Source organism: Epinephelus fuscoguttatus, linkage group LG3 (genome assembly GCF_011397635.1).
Source record: "Epinephelus fuscoguttatus linkage group LG3, E.fuscoguttatus.final_Chr_v1".
NCBI lineage: Eukaryota > Metazoa > Chordata > Actinopteri > Perciformes > Serranidae > Epinephelus > Epinephelus fuscoguttatus.
Genome location: NC_064754.1, coordinates 1,107,574 through 1,126,048, shown reverse-complemented (window position 1 = coordinate 1,126,048; position 18,475 = coordinate 1,107,574). Strand labels below are relative to the sequence as shown.

Below are 18,475 nucleotides of genomic sequence, written 5' to 3'. Positions count from 1 at the left end.
GTCACGCTGGTCAAACATTGATAAGTCTGTCTCACTCTGAACTTCCGGCGCAGCTCAGCGGGCTCATCGCCACTCTGAGCAGCAGCTCCGGTGTGTGCGGGCCGCCGGGTGTGTCTCTCCGCTCGGCTGATGGAGATTCCGGTTTTTCCGGTCGGCTCCTCCTGGTTTTAACGCAGCAGCTCCGAGTCCCGCTTCAGTCCGAGCAGCAGCAGCAGCAGCAGGATGGCCTCCAACACTGCCACCATGGGGAACCTCCCCAGCGGGATCGGAATATGCACGACCATCCCCGACATCCTCTACCTGCCTGAGCTGGTAAGAAACAGCAGCTCCAGCTGCACCGCACGGTTTAATCTGCTTTACATGACTGTTTGTCTCCGGTGCGGTCACGTTTACGCAGCTTTTACGCACTCAGGAGAACATCCCGTATAACGAGTTTAAACTCGTAAACTGAACATAAAGTCTGACTGTTGTGTCCTGAACACTGATGACAGCTGAGAGCAGCTGATAGTGAACCTGTTGCTGACTGATGGACACGTTTATTCACATCAGCAGCTGCTTTTCAACAAACGACTCCATGTAAATCCTAAAAAATCTTATTGAAGAAAAGGAAACCTAAATCTAAATTCCCTCTGAATATTTCACTCCTTTCACACAGATTCTGATTCACAGTTTTTATTTCCTGAAAGAAGAAACTCTGCAGAGAACAAGTCAGGAGGTATTTCACCACATTTCTCCTCCTGGTTGAGAAAACCTTCAGCATTGATATTGTTGTCATCAGATTATTGCCTGATGTCTCACTGAGCCATGATGCTGCTGCCAACTCAGAGTCAGACAGTGAAGACTTCCCGTCCCGTTACACAAGTGAAATGTCATGAAGGAGCAATCTGTGGTGTAAGACAGAGACAAGACAGAAAGACAACAGTTAAATGTGACGTGTGAACAGAATCTGAGGCCTTTAAAGTCTTCGTCATCATGTCATATTTCTCAAACAAATCTGTTTGAGCAGCATACAATTCTTGTTGCGTGTAAAAGACACACACACACACACACACACACACACACACACACATATAAAGAGACACACCAGAGCACGTGAAGGCACATAACAGTAAGGCACATTCTGAACTGATGATCCGACACGTCATAACAACGAAGCTGCTTAAAACAATGAACAGTAGTGAGAGTGTGCAACAATCCATCAACACTGTAAAACCCAGTTCACTCACTCACTTCACATATTTTAGAAACGGCTCCAAACGTTTAGTTTAGTCCAACGCAGTGAGAGAAAAGTTGAGTTCATCAGACACTAAATAAATGTGTCACATGTCTGACAGGAACTCTGTGTCAGGTGAACTGTTTTGTTGTTGGAGTGTTTCATTCTGTGTCATATGAACATAAAAACAACAAGCACATCAAGTTCTTTAAATGTCACTGAACTATAGAAATATAAAGTGTTGAGCTGAGGTTTGATAGCTGCAGTGCTTCTCCAGCAGTGTGCTGTGGGACTTTGTGATAACCACACATTATTATTGCAAAATTCAACTGCGCCCACACATACAGTTATGAATGAATGTTTGATGATAATTTCAGTATGTTGCTGCTCCCATTTCCTGATTAAGAGGCAAACTACAGCTCAGAAATGTCTGAATTTCAGAATGTCTGAATGTCAAAAACCTGTCTGTCACTGTTTGAGCGTGAGAATGATCAGTTTAGTTTATTTGGTTCCTAAAAGGACAGCGTGCAATGACACTAATCATTTACATGAAATGAAAACATGGTTGCAGCAGATTTAGCAATACGCTTATTTCCATCTGTAGTCCTTCACATAACGCAATGAAAAAAATAAAACTCAAGGTGCGATACAGACTACAGCAAAGCCACGAGCCTACCATGATAGAAGCAGTACGCACACGCTGCACGGTACAAAATACAATCTAATAAAAACACCGTAGCTAACCTTGTAAAGTGACAGAGGGTCTCATTTATGAACACAAAGCGAGGCCTGAAAGAGGCAAACGCCACTTCCCACGCAAAAGCCATTTTTGACTTTTGTCCGGATGACATTTTTAGTTTGGAGCTGTTGTATAAATGAGACCCCAGGTTACCAGTGCAGGCGCCTTACAGTAAGTTCACACTGCACGGTACAGACGACAATATGAAATGTACAGTAACGACCTTATACAGTGAGCAGGTTACTGCTGCGGATGCCTCATATAAGCAACAAGACAGTGAGCGCACATCACATGGTGGAAATACAATATTTCAGTGACAGTTAACAGTTTCTCTGCCTCACACAACAAACATGGCAGGCACAGGCTGCACAGCACAATTTACAGTAAGAAATATACAATAAATACGTCACACGTGGCAAAGTTAGCAGCACGTGCACCCATGACGGAAACATGTGACATCTGTGTACCTGCTGAGGTAACCTCTAACATCTGTCTGAGATCAGTGCTGACGAGACTGACTGCTTAAAATCCACTTTTTCATTTCACGGGAGAAACTGCGATAACGTGTGGTATTTCTCAAAGCGTCAGGAAGCCTGTTCCATTCTTTGATGGCTTCACATGAAAAAGCCGGCTGAGAGAAAGCACAGGCTCGTTTTGCAGTCGCCCCTGGAGGCGGAGCTTAAGGCTCAATCGGCAGCCAGTGTGAGGGACGATAAGAGTTGGAAGGAGAATGTCGTGACGATGGATCGCTTTATGGTACGAAGCAAATGACAGCAAAGCACCAGCGAAGAAGACCTACCACTGAAAGATAAGAGGAAAAAATAAATATGCGGACAGGATCATGAAAGCTAACCGTCCTATTTTATTCTGTCGCTATTGTCTCATGTTGTGACAAGAGTGATTACACACGTTAGAGAAACATTGTGCACAGATATGAGCCTTGAGGTTTGGGCTGACCCTTTGGTGTGTCGCAGTCACAGGAAGTTTGAATAAGAAAAAGAGATGAACTCTGAACCAGGAAGTGCTCTTCATTTCACCTCAGCACAGCTTTATGGCTGAATCCAAATGTCCGGATGTCACTGACTCGAGAAGTCTGGGAGTGCTGACGGCTCCAAATCCACAATTCATCCAGTCCACAGCGGCCTCAAGCAGACTCTGCGCAGACTTTCAGAAAGTCCACTTAGGGTGCAGACTTAACTGATTTAATAACCCACAATTCATTGCAATACAGACGTGACGTTGTGAAACCAACACTCACACAGAAACAGAGAGTGTGTGAGCAGGTGGAGTCTGGTGGAGCTCCATGAATAATGCAGCCTGTCAATCATCAGAGGTGTAGAGTGAACGGAGGCGGCGACGCCCTGCTCTGTGCTGGAAATACAGGATAGGCAAAATGATGGGAACACATCCGACAGCTAACGAAGAGTTAAAGAGACGCACTCTGCTCATCTTTAACCTCCTGAGACCCTGCGTCCATCATATTTTGGGTTTCCTGCACCTTGTTAGGACATTGAGATGGTGACATCTTATCAGTACCTGGGTGTTGATCTTAACAATAAACTGGACTGGACTGATCACATAACAGCACTGTACAGGAAAGGCCAAAGCAGACTCTACCTGCTGAGGTGGCTCAGGTGTTTTGGAGTGCAGGGGGCGCTCCTGAAGACCTTCTTTGATACTGTGGTGGCATCATATTTTGGGTTTCCTGCACCTTGTTAGGACATTGAGATGGTGACATCTTATCAGTACCTGGGTGTTGATCTTAACAATAAACTGGACTGGACTGATCACATAACAGCACTGTACAGGAAAGGCCAAAGCAGACTCTACCTGCTGAGGCGGCTCAGGTGTTTTGGAGTGCAGGGGGCGCTCCTGAAGACCTTCTTTGACACTGTGGTGGCATCAGCCATCTTTTACAGAGTGGTCTGCTGGGGCAGCAGCGTCTCGGCTGCAGACAGGAGGATGTCGTCTCTGAGGACTAATGACTCCCATCCTCTGCAGGAGGAGATAAAAGCTCTGGAGAGCTCCTTCAGCGATAGACTGATTCACCCAAAGTGTGTGAAGGAACGCTATCACAGGTCCTTCCTGCTGCTGCTGTCAGGCTACATAACCAGCACTGCTCACAGTAGACTGCACCATGGACACTTTAGGGACACTATGGACACTTTAGGGACACTATGGACACTTTATGGACACTATGGACACTTTAGGGACACCATGGACACTTTAGGGACACTATGGACACTTTAGGGACACCATGGACACTTTAGGGACACCATGGACACTTTAGGGACACTATGGACACTTTAGGGACACCATGGACACGTTATTGACACCATGGACACTTTAGGGACACAATGGACACTTTAGGGACACTTTAGGGACACTATGGACACTTTAGGGACACCATGGACACTTTATTGACACTATGGACACTTTAGGGACACCATGGACACTTTATTGACACTATGGACACTTTATGGACACTTTAGGGACACTATGGACACTTTATTGACACTATGGACACTTTATGGACACTTTAGGGACACTATGGACACTTTATTGACACTATGGACACTTTATGGACACTTTAGGGACACTATGGACACTTTAGGGACACCATGGACACTTTATTGACACTATGGACACTTTAGGGACACCATGGACACTTTAGGGACACTTTAGGGACACTATGGACACTTTATTGACACTATGGACACTTTATGGACACTTTAGGGACACTATGGACACTTTATTGACACTATGGACACTTTATGGACACTTTAGGGACACTATGGACACTTTATTGACACCACAGCTGTCTGCTGTTTTGCACATACAATCATTAGATGTGCTCCCTTTATCCACTGCTCATTATTATCCACTTCCTATGTTTTTCATTATTATTATTATTATTATTGTTATTGTTATTGTTATTTATCGCTGTCTCTTGGATTTTGTACTTATTTGCATGCCTAGTTATTTAAGTTTTTTAAGTTTAATTTTGAAATCTTTAATCTGACTCTTTCTCCTTGACTGCTGTAACACTGGAATTTCTCAATTATGGGATCAATAAAGGTGTGTCTCATCTTATGTCTTATCTTATCTCTTATCTTATCTTATGTCTTATCTTATCTTATCTCTTATCTTATGTCTTATCTTATCTTATCTCTTATCTTATGTCTTATCTTATCTTATCTCTTATCTTATGTCTTATCTTATCTTATCTTATCTCTTATCTTATGTCTTATCTTATCTTATCTCTTATCTTATGTCTTATCTTATCTTATCTTATCTCTTATCTTATCTCTTATCTTATCTTATCTCTTATCTTATCTCTTATCTTATGTCTTATCTTATCTTATCTTATCTTATCTCTTATCTTATGTCTTATCTTATCTTATCTCTTATCTTATGTCTTATCTTATCTTATCTTATCTTATGTCTTATCTTGTTGACACTTTCTGTGCCATGTAGTGAGCATGGCAGCATATTGATGCCAAGCCGAGAAAAAAACACATCCGAAACAAACGGATCTATTTTCTTAGGCTGAGCAAGAATAAATGAACCTTAAGGAACCGCCAGGTTAGTCAGTGATAGAAATAAACATGCTACCTAGCTAACGTTAGAGGTGCATCATCATCATCATCATCATCATCATGTTGTTAACCCTTTCAGCCCCAATATGTTTCATATTCATGTCTCCACACACACTACCATTGCTTGAGTAACTCCTGAACTCTCAGTGCCGTCTGTTTCACCAGTTAAGGGGAAACATAAGGAGAAATATTAATTTGCCTTTTCCAAATCCTCCTTAAATCAAAAGGACAAAAGTACGGTCAGCTTGATGTAGTTAAAGTGTTGCAGTAAAGCCTGGTCCCTCTGACTGATGTATCTCTGAACTAATCAGTTCCCAGTGATTTCAGCGTCAGACAGCGACGCCAAAAGCCACCATTCACAGCGGTATGATATGACGCAGGGCGGCATCAGTTTGTAACGTGGCCTGACAGAACCCTTCACAGTGACGTGACACGCTGCCGGTCGGCTGGACGGCACCGGTTGTGTCAGTATGATATGCAGCTGGGCGGTGTTAGTTTGAAACGCTGCTGGTAACAGGAGGGAGGGCGGGAGGGGAGGTGTGTGGGTCCAACAAGCACCAGATCTTCACCTGGAAGGCAGCTGTTTGCTTCCTGTATGAATATAGAGCCAAACCATGAGGCTTTTGTTGACATCCTGTCCAGGAACGTCAGCAGCAGATTCTGCAGGATACAGCGCTTACATGTCGATGCAAAAGTCCACTGACAAAGCAGCAATATGTGATGACCAGGGATGAGAACGTGTTGGATATATTATCATATATGACATCACAACAGTCAGCAAGTTTAGCCCATTGGTTCCCAACCGAGGGCTCAGGCCCTTCCAAATGGTCACCAGATAAATCTCAGAGGTTGTCAGATGATTAATGTGACAGGAAAAAAGACATAAATCTGTGTTATCATATGTACACTGAAGACTGGAAGCACAGGGAAACTGTTTAGCATACAGTCTGATATTCTGTGAACTCTGTGATCCTGGCTGTTAGCAGCGTGTTAGCTGACCAGATACAACATGTGAATCAGACGGCAGTGGAGGTGGAGAGGTGTGTTAAACGTCAACGTCTAAAAATGTGCAAAGATATGAACATCAGGAGAGTTAAAGATATTCATCAGTTGCTGATGAGAATCAGAAGATCAAAGTTAAGTGGAGTCAGACGGAGATAACAGGACTCAAACATGCTGAGCATGTTTCTGCTGCATGTTGTGTCATCCTGTCAATTGTCCACATACACATAACTTCAAACTGTTAAATCATTTTTGAAGCCTCTCCAGTGTCATTTAACCTGAATCTCTTTGAGTTTGGGACTTCTGGACTCTTACTTTATTTAACCAGGTTTGTCCCATTGAAATCAAAAATCTCTTTACAAGGGAGACACAGAACAGCAGCAACACAGCGTTTCAACCACAGATAGAAATTCACAAATAGAAGCACATCAATATGAGTGAGATAAAACAGCTGCACACAGACAGCCTGGACTGCATCATATTCACGGTGGTTTCAGAGTCGTTTAGGTCACCGTGTCACGGAGCTTGAGATCATTTTGCAGATTGTCCCCTGCTGTGGGTGCAGAGAAACTGCAAGCTTTTCTTTTTCCTTTCAAATCAGTTCTGACTTTGGGCACAACACGACGCAACATATTTCATATTGAAAAGAGACGATAAGTAGGAAGCTATTTCACCAACGACAGCTCTGTGAATAAAGACATAGCAGTGACTGGGGCGGCGTGCACATAAAGCAGGACAATTCACTTTGGAGCAGAGGCGTAAGGTAGTTACAATGGGCCCCTGTGCCCCCTGCTTGCTACACGCCTTAACTAGCTACCATTAAATCTTATTGTCACATGATCATGATTGTAGTTTTTTTATATTTCATTTATGGTTTATGTGGAGTAAGCACACATTTTATAACAGAGGGATCCCTCCTCAGTTTCTCCTCCTGAGGTTTCGACCATTCAATCCTCGTAAAAGGGTTTTTGGGGGAGTTTTTCCGGATCAGCTGTGAGGGTCCGAGGACAGAGGGATGTGTAACATGTGTGGACCATGCATGTGCAAATGATGACTTGAAGATATTGTTGTCCAGCATTTATTCCTCCTGCAGAAGACAACATGACACACTAATCGCCCTCTGGACACCTGGTTCTGCACCTCTGCTCCTGAACACACAGAATAACAACATTTTACACCAGAAATCAGACATTAAAACTGCAGCACTGTGCTGGTCACGTGACACAAGGCGCCTCCCTGTACCACAAAAGGCGGCAAAAAGTTAACCGAACAAAACTCATGTAAGAGGTCACAACAAAACAAAACAGCAGCTACAACAGTGAACAATGCAGCAAAGATTACAGAGTAAATACTAAAGTGGCGCAGCAGCACTTTTCAATGTGACTTACCTGCAGATGTGCAAAAGGCCACTGTGAGAGGCAGACAGGAGGAGCTACGGAAACCCAGGAGGTACAGAGGAGGCGATGTGAATCAAGAATAAAAATAACTCAGAGATAAACGTCACAAACACTCTTACTTTTTAAATGATAAATAAAACTGACGAAATGTAGTTTAACAACAAGAAATAATTCAGTTACATTAGCTGTAAAACCCTCTGAGGCAAATTGTGATTTGTGATACTGGGATTTATAAATAAAAGTGAATTGAATAATACCTTTAGTTAAGCTGCTACTGGCTATTTACCAAAAATAGATAAATACAAATAAAGACATGATGGAGATGGGCTCACTTTTCAAAGGTGTATAAATATAAATAAACAAAGTTTTTCTTTGAACACAGGCACATTTGTGAGGTGACAATTTAAATAACTCACGAGGACCTGTTTTCTGCCCGACATATAGTCTCTCTCTCTGTGGGCCCCCCACCCCATGGGCCCCAATACAACCCTATTTACACCCCTGCATTTGAGTATGAAACAAGATGGTGAGTAAGAGATCCTCACTTTGTGATGAATCTCAGAGCCCATGAAACACGCCATCCAACATGTGAAGACAGCGAGCAGAGGCAGTCATATTCAGCACATCACATAATCAGTGACTCCACTGATCTCTGTCTCACACAAAAAGGGGGAGGGGCATGTTGGTCAGCTGTATCGTCGCCTCCTCTCATGAGTCTCTGGTGTTCCCGCAGATCTTCGGTGGCCTGGTCTGGATCTTGGTGGCGTGCACGCTGGTGGTGCCACAGAACCCTCAGGGCTGGGTCATGTTCGTCTCCGTCTTCTGCTTCAGCTTGACTTTTATCTGGATGGTGGTGTTCGCCTGCGGGGGGCATCGCAACAAAGGCAGCTGGGCTGCAGCAGTAAGTCACACACACACACACACACATTTTAGCCAACACGTTCTCACTCCCAACTCATCAAATATCACAGTTTGGTCAGTGGACTGTCACATCTCCATGTGACGCGCCGGGTGGCCTCCTGCGCCTGTTGTTAATGCTCTGGAATGCTGTGTCGATTTACGTTTGTTACCTGCATTGTGTCTTTTAAAAATACACCTTGGTTTCACAGGAAATGTACAGTTTCTGCTGCTTATATTCAAAACAACCTTCAGTGTGGCTAAAACACCTCGTATATGTGTGTGTACTTCCTCGTGCAACACAAGCATGTGGTTAAGAAAGGTTTAGAAGAAAACATCATGGTTTGGCTCCACATTCAAACAGCAAACAGACAGTGGTGGTGAATGCTCATATAATAAGCTCTGAGTCTGAGACAGCATCAAAGCTATTTTTGCAGATTCATTGCAACAGAAAAAAAGAACATACATCACATTTTTTAGTGAAGAAGCTACTTTGAAATCAGACCTTCAGTAGCTGCAACAATCCCTAAAACATCCTGCGAAACCCTGGAGGGACGGATCAGCTACTGTGAGTTAGTCGAACTACATCAGGATACTTATGACCCACCTCAAAGGAATATTCAATAAGCTGATCAATACTGGGCCGTTCTGCCGCTGAGCAGAAATACACAGATGACTCTGAGGGAATGAAGAGGAAAAGTACTGAAAGGAAATGCAAAGACAAAAAAAATCTCGCTGTGACCCTTGGGAGACCCCGTAGCTAAAGTCCAGTTCAGACCAAAGATTGGTGACGAGATGAAACCGTTCCAGAACGTCACAGAGAAAAGTGTCGGTGGTTTGAACTGGCCGGTCTGAGCTGGACTCAAGCCAGCTGATGGTGTCACCTGGCTTTAGACACAGCCGCAGGCGTTATGTTTTGGCGTTCTCGGCCCATCTGTTGCACAAGTACGTCCCGTTCTTGTGAACACGATATCTCAAGAACGCCTTCAGGGAATTTCTTCAGATTTGACACATTGAACGCAATTATGAAGTGATTAGACTTTGGTAGTCAGAGGTCACCCTTTCATCTCGCTGACTTGGTGTGAAGTGGCAGGTTACAGCGTGACAGAGCGGAGCGTTGACAGTCGTTCCCCGTTTCAACTCGTCTTGTCGTGAATCTTTGGTCTGAACTGAGCTCAACAATCAGTGCAGCTGTGAGGTTGGACCATTTGTGAAAGAGACCAAATGACTTTGGTTCTTTTCAACTTCTGATTCTGAATTCTCAGATAACGGGTCACCTCGTCAACTCGTCACCAAACTGCTTTAACAAACGAGACGAAAGAACCAGCTGTGACACGGACACATTTTCCTCCCGTGTCAGAGTAAAGAGAGAACATGATTTCCTCTGTTATGAACAACAGGCGCTGTGAATGCAACACGACACCAGGACACACCAGTTTTGTGTAACAATAAGTTAGTGTGTGTTTTGACTCTGCGCCAGTGCATTACTGACCTCTCACCACAGACAGTGTCTCACATTCTTCTCTTGTCTTCCTCTTCCTCTTCCTCGTCTGTCAGGACTTTGCGTATCACGGCATCGCGGCCTTCTTCTACCTCAGCGCCTCAGTGGCTTTGGCTACAGTGACCCTGGGCTTGGACGATGGGACTGGCTCCCAAAGCTACAAGCTGGACATCGCTGCAGTGGTGAGTCAGACTGTTTCCTGCTCTGAGTGCACGTTTGTACTTTATGATAACCTGCTGCATGTTGTAAGAATGCAGAACGAAAAACCTGAATTATTTCTGTTTGAGGAGTCGGACTGCGTGTCAAAGTTTGGGCTCGTTTTGTTTCTAAAGCTCGGAGAATTACACAGTGAATAAATCACAGGTAGGACATGTACTGCTCATGTCCTCCTGTGATTTGTAATTTGCTCCCACACATATGATAATCTGCCTTGTGCACCTGGCTGAGGCATCGAGTGGAAGATACGACCCTGATATCCAACAGAGAGTTTTGTTGTTGGTTGTAATTTAGTCCATATTGTCTGAGACTGTCCTGCCCAAAAATACGACTCCACAGCTCGTTTGGACAGCAGCTTATTACGACTCTATTTATGTTAAACGTTAAGCAGCGACCTCTGGTGGTCACAGTGATTATGACAGGACCTGATGCCAAAGGCCACTTTTCATGGCAGTATGATGCGTCTCCAGGCGGCACCAGGGGGAATCTCGCCATAGGCACCAAATATGCTAGGACCACCACAAGGTCACCACGACGACAGACAAGTCAGGGGAGAATGACGAGACAGAGAACTGATGATGTCATTCAGGCTTACACACAATCAGATTGTGAACGTCACTGTTAACGCAGGCAGTTGTGTCAGCTAAGACAGTGGTTCCCAACTGGTGGGTCGCGGTCCAAAAGTGGGGACCACAAGTGACTCGCAAACGTGTTTGTAAAGAAAAAAAAAAAACAAACACAAGTGCAGTGAACTTCTGGCTCTGAGCTTTTATTTTGAAGTGCTGGTTCCTGCTGTAGAGTGAGTGACTAACGGCAAAGACGGTGGATAAACCAAGACGGTCCACTGCGAGTCAGTTTCCTGTATCAGTGTCACGTAGGATTGGCGACCACCACGCCCCTTTAGGAGACTAACAGCAGGTCCTGAGTCCATTGACTTCAGTGGGAGAAATGAACGTGATTACAGATTATGGCCGATTCTTTCGCCCCATAGTCACGGAAGCAGATATTGGACCCATTTATCACAAGCCACATACCTTCAGAACATTCCAACACCAAAATGGCAAATTTCAGACGGACAAATCAGGAGAAAATTTACTTTGTTCAAGACTTGTCTCTGTCTCAACAACACACAACAGATATCTCCTCTCTGGTGCTGAAATCAGTGCAGTTTCACCAAAGATACTGGATTACTAAAAATATTTTTTCCAGCGGATGTCTTAGTTACAACATGATTGAGCTAGCAAAGCAGTTTTGTGTTGCTATGTGTGGTATTTATTCAGTTTTGGGAAATCACGATGTCTAGAAAGCATCAGCTGACAGGGACAGCTAACAGCAGCAAAGCTAACATCAGGACGTCATCTGTTAAAAGTCTCCCGTTGTCGGATACGACATGAAACTACTCCAGTTAGCTCAATCATGTTGTAACTAAGACATCTGCTGGAAAAAATATTTTTTTCACGGGCCATTTATTTATTTAGCTTACGGCCAGTAAGGGAACACACATGTTGACAGAAGCGAGGTTGGGGATACTCGTCTTTGATTGGGGTACAGGGGACAACGCCTACTTAGGAGACCGGAAATGTATACCATTTCATACAATGGGAGGATATTGCTCTTCCTGAGGTTTCTACCGTTTTTTCCCCGTTAAAGGGTTTTTTGGGGAGTTTTTCCTGATCAGCTGTGAGGGTCATAAGGACAGAGGGATGTCGTATGCTGTAAAGCCCTGTGAGGCAAATTGTGATTTGTGATATTGGGCTTTATAAATAAAATTGATTGATTGATTGATTGATTGATATTGTAGGTGGGCCATCTTGTAGCAATCCAGTATCTTTGCTAACAGTCAGCTACTTGACAGAGACAAACTAGCTCAACAACACGGCCAAACGTGAGTATGACGCTGAACGTGCTGTGTCGACCTTGAACTAATGACTAAGGAGAAATCTGGATGCTGTGGCTGAACTAGGAAATCTACCACGGCTTTTCTCCTGCAGGCCGACATCGTTGTTTGTTTTGTCAGCTGACAGTTACGTGGCTGCTGCCGCTGGGCGACAGGTTACGCTCCTAACAACAGTTTCCCCGGCCCTCACCGTTACGTGTTAAGCAGATCAGACCCTGTTTTCTTCCTCAGCTCTAAACCAGCTGACGAAACCCTCTGATTGGCTCTTAAAAGGTTCATTCTGAACTCCCATTGGTCTGTTCACAGCACAACACAGGTCAACATTTTGGCGTGAAGCTACAGCCAGCAGCTGGTTAGCGTAGCTTAGCTTTTAATCTGCTGCCAGCCTTGTCTAAAGGTTGATATCACTGAATGCACAGTGCTAGATTTACTAGTTGACAAAAACTGTTCACAGTATGATTTTATCGAAGCCTGAATAACATCATCAGTTCTCTGTCTTATCAGTATATTATTATTATTATTATTATTATTTGTGTTTGTGTGCGTCGTCACGGTGACGTAAACATCACTCTCTAAACTTTAGCAGCAGCTCTGTATATCTGCTGGCTACGACAACTGTCCAGTGGTGCAGAGCCATTCAGGCAGATACGCTGGTCTGTATTGATCGGTCAGGGAAAATCAAACCCGCTCCACAACAGAAGCACACTGCCAGAGTGAAGGTGGAAATGTCAGTTGTGTCTGACATCAGGCACAGATTGTCCTGGTTTATCCTGGTCCTCAGAGGAAGAACCTCGACCTTCCATCCAGTCACATCTTCTCTCTGTCTCTTCAGGTCTTCTCGTACGTGGCGACTCTCCTCTACTTCATTCACGCCATCCTGTCTGCCATCCGATGGAAGTCTTTCTAGAGACAAAGCTGATTTTTGAAGTTTGAACATGAAGCTGCAGCACGCCGACGTGAAGATGAGGGGAGGGCTGACGGTGATGGAGGCTGACTGCAGAGGCGTTTGGATTCTGTATCACTGCAGCGTCTCTCAGCGTCCGGCTGTATGAAGCAGGAGGGGTTCAGGGATTTGAAGTGATGGCGTGAAGAAGTTTAGGCTTCGTCAGTTCTGTCGATGGATCCACAGAAGCTGCGGAGCGTGTCAGCAGGTTTACAGCCTCACACATGACTGACGCTGAATCCACAGTGAGAGTCACCAGCAAAAATGCTGATTAGGCTGGTTTTTATTTCTGAGCTGTTTCTGTCCACCCCCACATGTTCTGTGAGCTCCGCCTCCTCTGAGCGCCCTCACTGCTGTACCTTTGTTATGGCTTTCCTTTAGATCCGTCTTCCTGTTCTGCTCTCAGCTGATGAAAGAAAGATGTTGATGTGGCTGAATTCAGGCTGTATTTTTTATAACTTTCTCAACAAGAAGATCAAATTAAATATGGATCAAAGCAGGAAATTAAACCAGGCTGTATATTGAGACTTTTGTTTTTGTAATTTAAGCCTTGATAACTTCATTCATGCTTCGTTTTTATACGTTTTTGATGCTGTTGACATCACTGAGGATGAATAAATGTGTTTGAAACATTTGAATGAAAGTGTTTCGGTCACTTTATTTAGCAAACCGCTCCAGATGAACATTCAGGATCTTTTCATAGAAAAGTCCTCAAATAAATACGAACAGGAAAGAGTGACTCACATCTTTGTTTTTTAGCAGAACAGTTCTGTGTGTGACAGCTCGCCGTCCACTGACCGACAGCTTTAAATGTTTGTTTCCAAAGTCCAGTTCAGACCAAAGATTCACGACGAGATGTAACTGATTTAGATCGTCACAAAGAAAAGTGTCAGCGGTGTGAACTGGCCGGTCTGAGCTCGACTCAAGCCGGCTGATGATGTCACCTGACACTCAGCTGGTTTTAAAGCAGGTCACCTGTTTCAACAGCCAATCAGCTTGTAGTGAAGTCAGCTGGTCAAGTCAAAATGACCATTTGTTAAATTCCCTTACATTTGGCACAAACATCCACTTGGACACAAAGATGAACTGATCATACTTTGGTGGTCAGAGGTCATAGGTCAGCGTGACCTTGTCTATCTCATGCTTGTGAACACAATAACTCAAGAACTCTGTTAAGGAATTTCTTGAAATTCGGCACAAACGTCCACCTGGACTCAACAAGGAACTTATTAGAATTTGGAGGTCAAAGGTCAGTGTGACCTCACAACATGTTTCTGTCCATAGCTGAAGGATTCAGTCACTAATTCTGACCAAACTTGACCCAAATGTCTAACAGGATAAAATAATGAAGGTCAAAAGGTCAAAGGTCAGCTTGACTGTGACATCATCATGTTTTAACGTCATATCTCAGGAACAGAAGGGGAGACATTTGGTCAGATACTGAATTGGTGACTCTAATCTTGAAACTGTGCTGATTGTATAGATCTTCTGTGTGTGAAGCATCCATGTTTTCACTGACATGGATGGAGACTGTAACTGCAGCTTTAACGGTGTGCTCGTGGAGGCGTACAACCACGGGGCGGTAATTCAGCTTTTGTGATGTTTAAAACTTGTGTACATTCACTGTAAATAATCCAGTGACTCCAGATCAGGCATGTCGGGTAATGCTGCTTCACTTTCAGCCGATAGATTTGTGAGTCTGCCGCCCACTCTGGGCAGACTGAACGAGAGTAAATCCTGACTGCTCTCCATTACACTGTTGCTACAACACGACATCATGTGCTGTGTTGTGTCGTCTCCAGGGTAACAGTGGGTGGGGTGGGGCAGGTGAAGGTGATGCCGGCTGTTGACACCTATGAATATTTCATCAGCGGTGACATCAAGTGAAGCGAGGAGGGCAGAGAGGTCAGAGTTCACACACCACTGAGAGGGAGACACTAGGCTCGTTGGAGATGAGCTGCGCCTCGCCTGGAGAGTGGACGAGATCAGGCGGCAGCAGCAAGTGACGGTGACAAAGAGCTGCAGACGAGTCGGACTGTTTCCAGCTGCCCTCAGTCTGTACAGGAAGTCAGAGACACACTTACATCCTGTTAGATCTGATTTTTTTCCATCAAACTTATTCCCAATACAGCTTTGACATTTACACCAGACACTGATATTACCTCAAAACTACACCGATAAAGAAAGAAATCATTACAATCCATAAAAAGTAATGAGCAGCAAAGTGTGAAACACAGCAATAAAAATGTGTTTAATAATTGATGAAGAAACTTTTGTTTGTAATGCAGCTTTTCAGATGTTTCCTGTCTGAAGAAATCAATCTGTCACAGTGTTCAGATGGTCCATCCCTCCACACAGACCGTCTCCAAGGCTGCAGTGACACCGCTAGTTTGGTTCATCCTAGTTTTGGTTTGGTTCCTGTTCACACTAACTTTTTACAAACGAAACAGGAGGAGTAAAAAGGAAGTCGTACCAACTCCCTATCTGTCTTTCATTTGGCACCGCAGCTGCATGAGGGGGCGTAGCTGTCCTCCACATTCTGCGTGTAATCCGCAACCTCCTCCTCGTCATCATCATCCACATGAGCTATCTGAGTTATGAAATGATTCTGTCTATGGTTTATGTCTTGTTGTGGCTGATTCTTGGTCAGATGTCTCTAAAGGACCTCACAGAGGCGAAAAATGCAGAAAATCAAAACTGTTCGGAAAATTTCAATGATGGACAAAAGTTTCAGACTCTGTGCCAATGTGACTGACACAACATGAGGTCGTATATTTTTAGACGTGCGACAATTTCAGATGAAAAAAACCAGACTCAGTGTTCAAAGGTCTGTATGAAGACATCTCTCCTCCAAACATAACACATCGTACTGCTGCCCAAAAGCTCATTGTTTTAGGTTTGTTGTACAATATTTGGAGGAGCCAGCTGGAGGAAACCCACGCTGACACGGGGAGAACATGTGGGAGCACCTGGAGGAAACCCACGCTGACACAGGGAGAACATGTGGGAGCACCTGGAGGAAATCCACGCTGACACAGGGAGAACATGTCAGAGCACCTGGAGGAAACCCACGCTGACACGGGGAGAACATGTCAGAGCACCTGGAGGAAACCCACGCTGACACAGGGAGAACATGTCAGAGCACCTGGAGGAAACCCACACTGACACGGGGAGAACATGTGGGAGCACCTGGAGGAAACCCACGCTGACACAGGGAGAACATGTGGGAGCACCTGGAGGAAACCCACGCTGACACGGGGAGAACATGTGGGAGCACCTGGAGGAAACCCACACTGACACAGGGAGAACATGTGGGAGCACCTGGAGGAAACCCACGCTGACACAGGGAGAACATGTCAGAGCACCTGGAGGAAGCCCACACTGACACGGGGAGAACATGTCAGAGCACCTGGAGGAAACCCACACTGACACAGGGAAAACATGTCAGAGCACCTGGAGGAAGCCCACACTGACACGGGGAGAACATGTCAGAGCACCTGGAGGAAACCCACGCTGACATGGGGAGAACATGTCAGAGCACCTGGAGGAAACCCACGCTGACATGGGGAGAACATGTCAGAGCACCTGGAGGAAGCCCACGCTGACACGGGGAGAACATGTCAGAGCACCTGGAGGAAACCCACGCTGACACAGGGAGAACATGTCAGAGCACCTGGAGGAAACCCACGCTGACACAGGGAGAACATGTGGGAGCACCTGGAGGAAGCCCACACTGACACAGGGAGAACATGTCAGAGCACCTGGAGGAAACCCACGCTGACACGGGGAGAACATGTCAGAGCACCTGGAGGAAACTCACACTGACACGGGGAGAACATGTCAGAGCACCTGGAGGAAACCCACACTGACACAGGGAGAACATGTCAGAGCACCTGGAGGAAACCCACGCTGACACAGGGAGAACATGTGGGAGCACCTGGAGGAAACCCACACTGACACGGGGAGAACATGTGGGAGCACCTGGAGGAAGCCCACGCTGACACAGGGAGAACATGTCAGAGCATCTGGGGGAAGCCCACACTGACACAGGGAGAACATGTCAGAGCACCTGGAGGAAACCCACGCTGACACGGGGAGAACATGTCAGAGCACCTGGAGGAAGCCCACGCTGACACGGGGAGAACATGTCAGAGCACCTGGAGGAAACCCACGCTGACACAGGGAGAACATGTGGGAGCACCTGGAGGAAGCCCACACTGACACAGGGAGAACATGTGGGAGCACCTGGAGGAAGCCCACACTGACACAGGGAGAACATGTCAGAGCACCTGGAGGAAACCCACGCTGACACGGGGAGAACATGTCAGAGCACCTGGAGGAAACCCACGCTGACACAGGGAGAACATGTCAGAGCACCTGGAGGAAACCCACACTGACACAGGGAGAACATGTGGGAGCACCTGGAGGAAACCCACGCTGACACAGGGAGAACATGTGGGAGCACCTGGAGGAAGCCCACACTGACACAGGGAGAACATGTGGGAGCACCTGGAGGAAACCCACACTGACACGGGGAGAACATGTGGGAGCACCTGGAGGAAGCCCACGCTGACACAGGGAGAACATGTGGGAGCACCTGGAGGAAGCCCACGCTGACACGGGGAGAACATGTGGGAGCACCTGGAGGAAACCCACGCTGACACGGGGAGAACATGTCAGAGCACCTGGAGGAAGCCCACGCTGACACGGGGAGAACATGTCAGAGCACCTGGAGGAAACCCACGCTGACACAGGGAGAACATGTGGGAGCACCTGGAGGAAACCCACGCTGACACAGGGAGAACATGTGGGAGCACCTGGAGGAAGCCCACACTGACACAGGGAGAACATGTCAGAGCACCTGGAGGAAACCCACGCTGACACGGGGAGAACATGTCAGAGCACCTGGAGGAAACCCACGCTGACACGGGGAGAACATGTCAGAGCACCTGGAGGAAACCCACGCTGACACAGGGAGAACATGTCAGAGCACCTGGAGGAAACCCACACTGACACAGGGAGAACATGTGCGAGCACCTGGAGGAAACCCACGCTGACACAGGGAGAACAT

The 18,475-nt window shown here is 45.8% G+C and overlaps 1 protein-coding gene across 1 annotated transcript; it reads left to right on the top strand.

The window, feature by feature from the left end:
• On the top strand, positions 1-14,008 carry LOC125886132 (myelin and lymphocyte protein-like). Its single transcript, XM_049572107.1, has 4 exons — positions 1-312; positions 8,684-8,851; positions 10,405-10,530; positions 13,294-14,008. Exons 1-4 carry the CDS (start codon positions 223-225, stop codon positions 13,366-13,368), a joined length of 459 nt encoding a protein of 152 aa, XP_049428064.1. The 5' UTR covers positions 1-222; the 3' UTR covers positions 13,369-14,008.
• Positions 14,009-18,475: the final 4,467 nt, after the last annotated feature.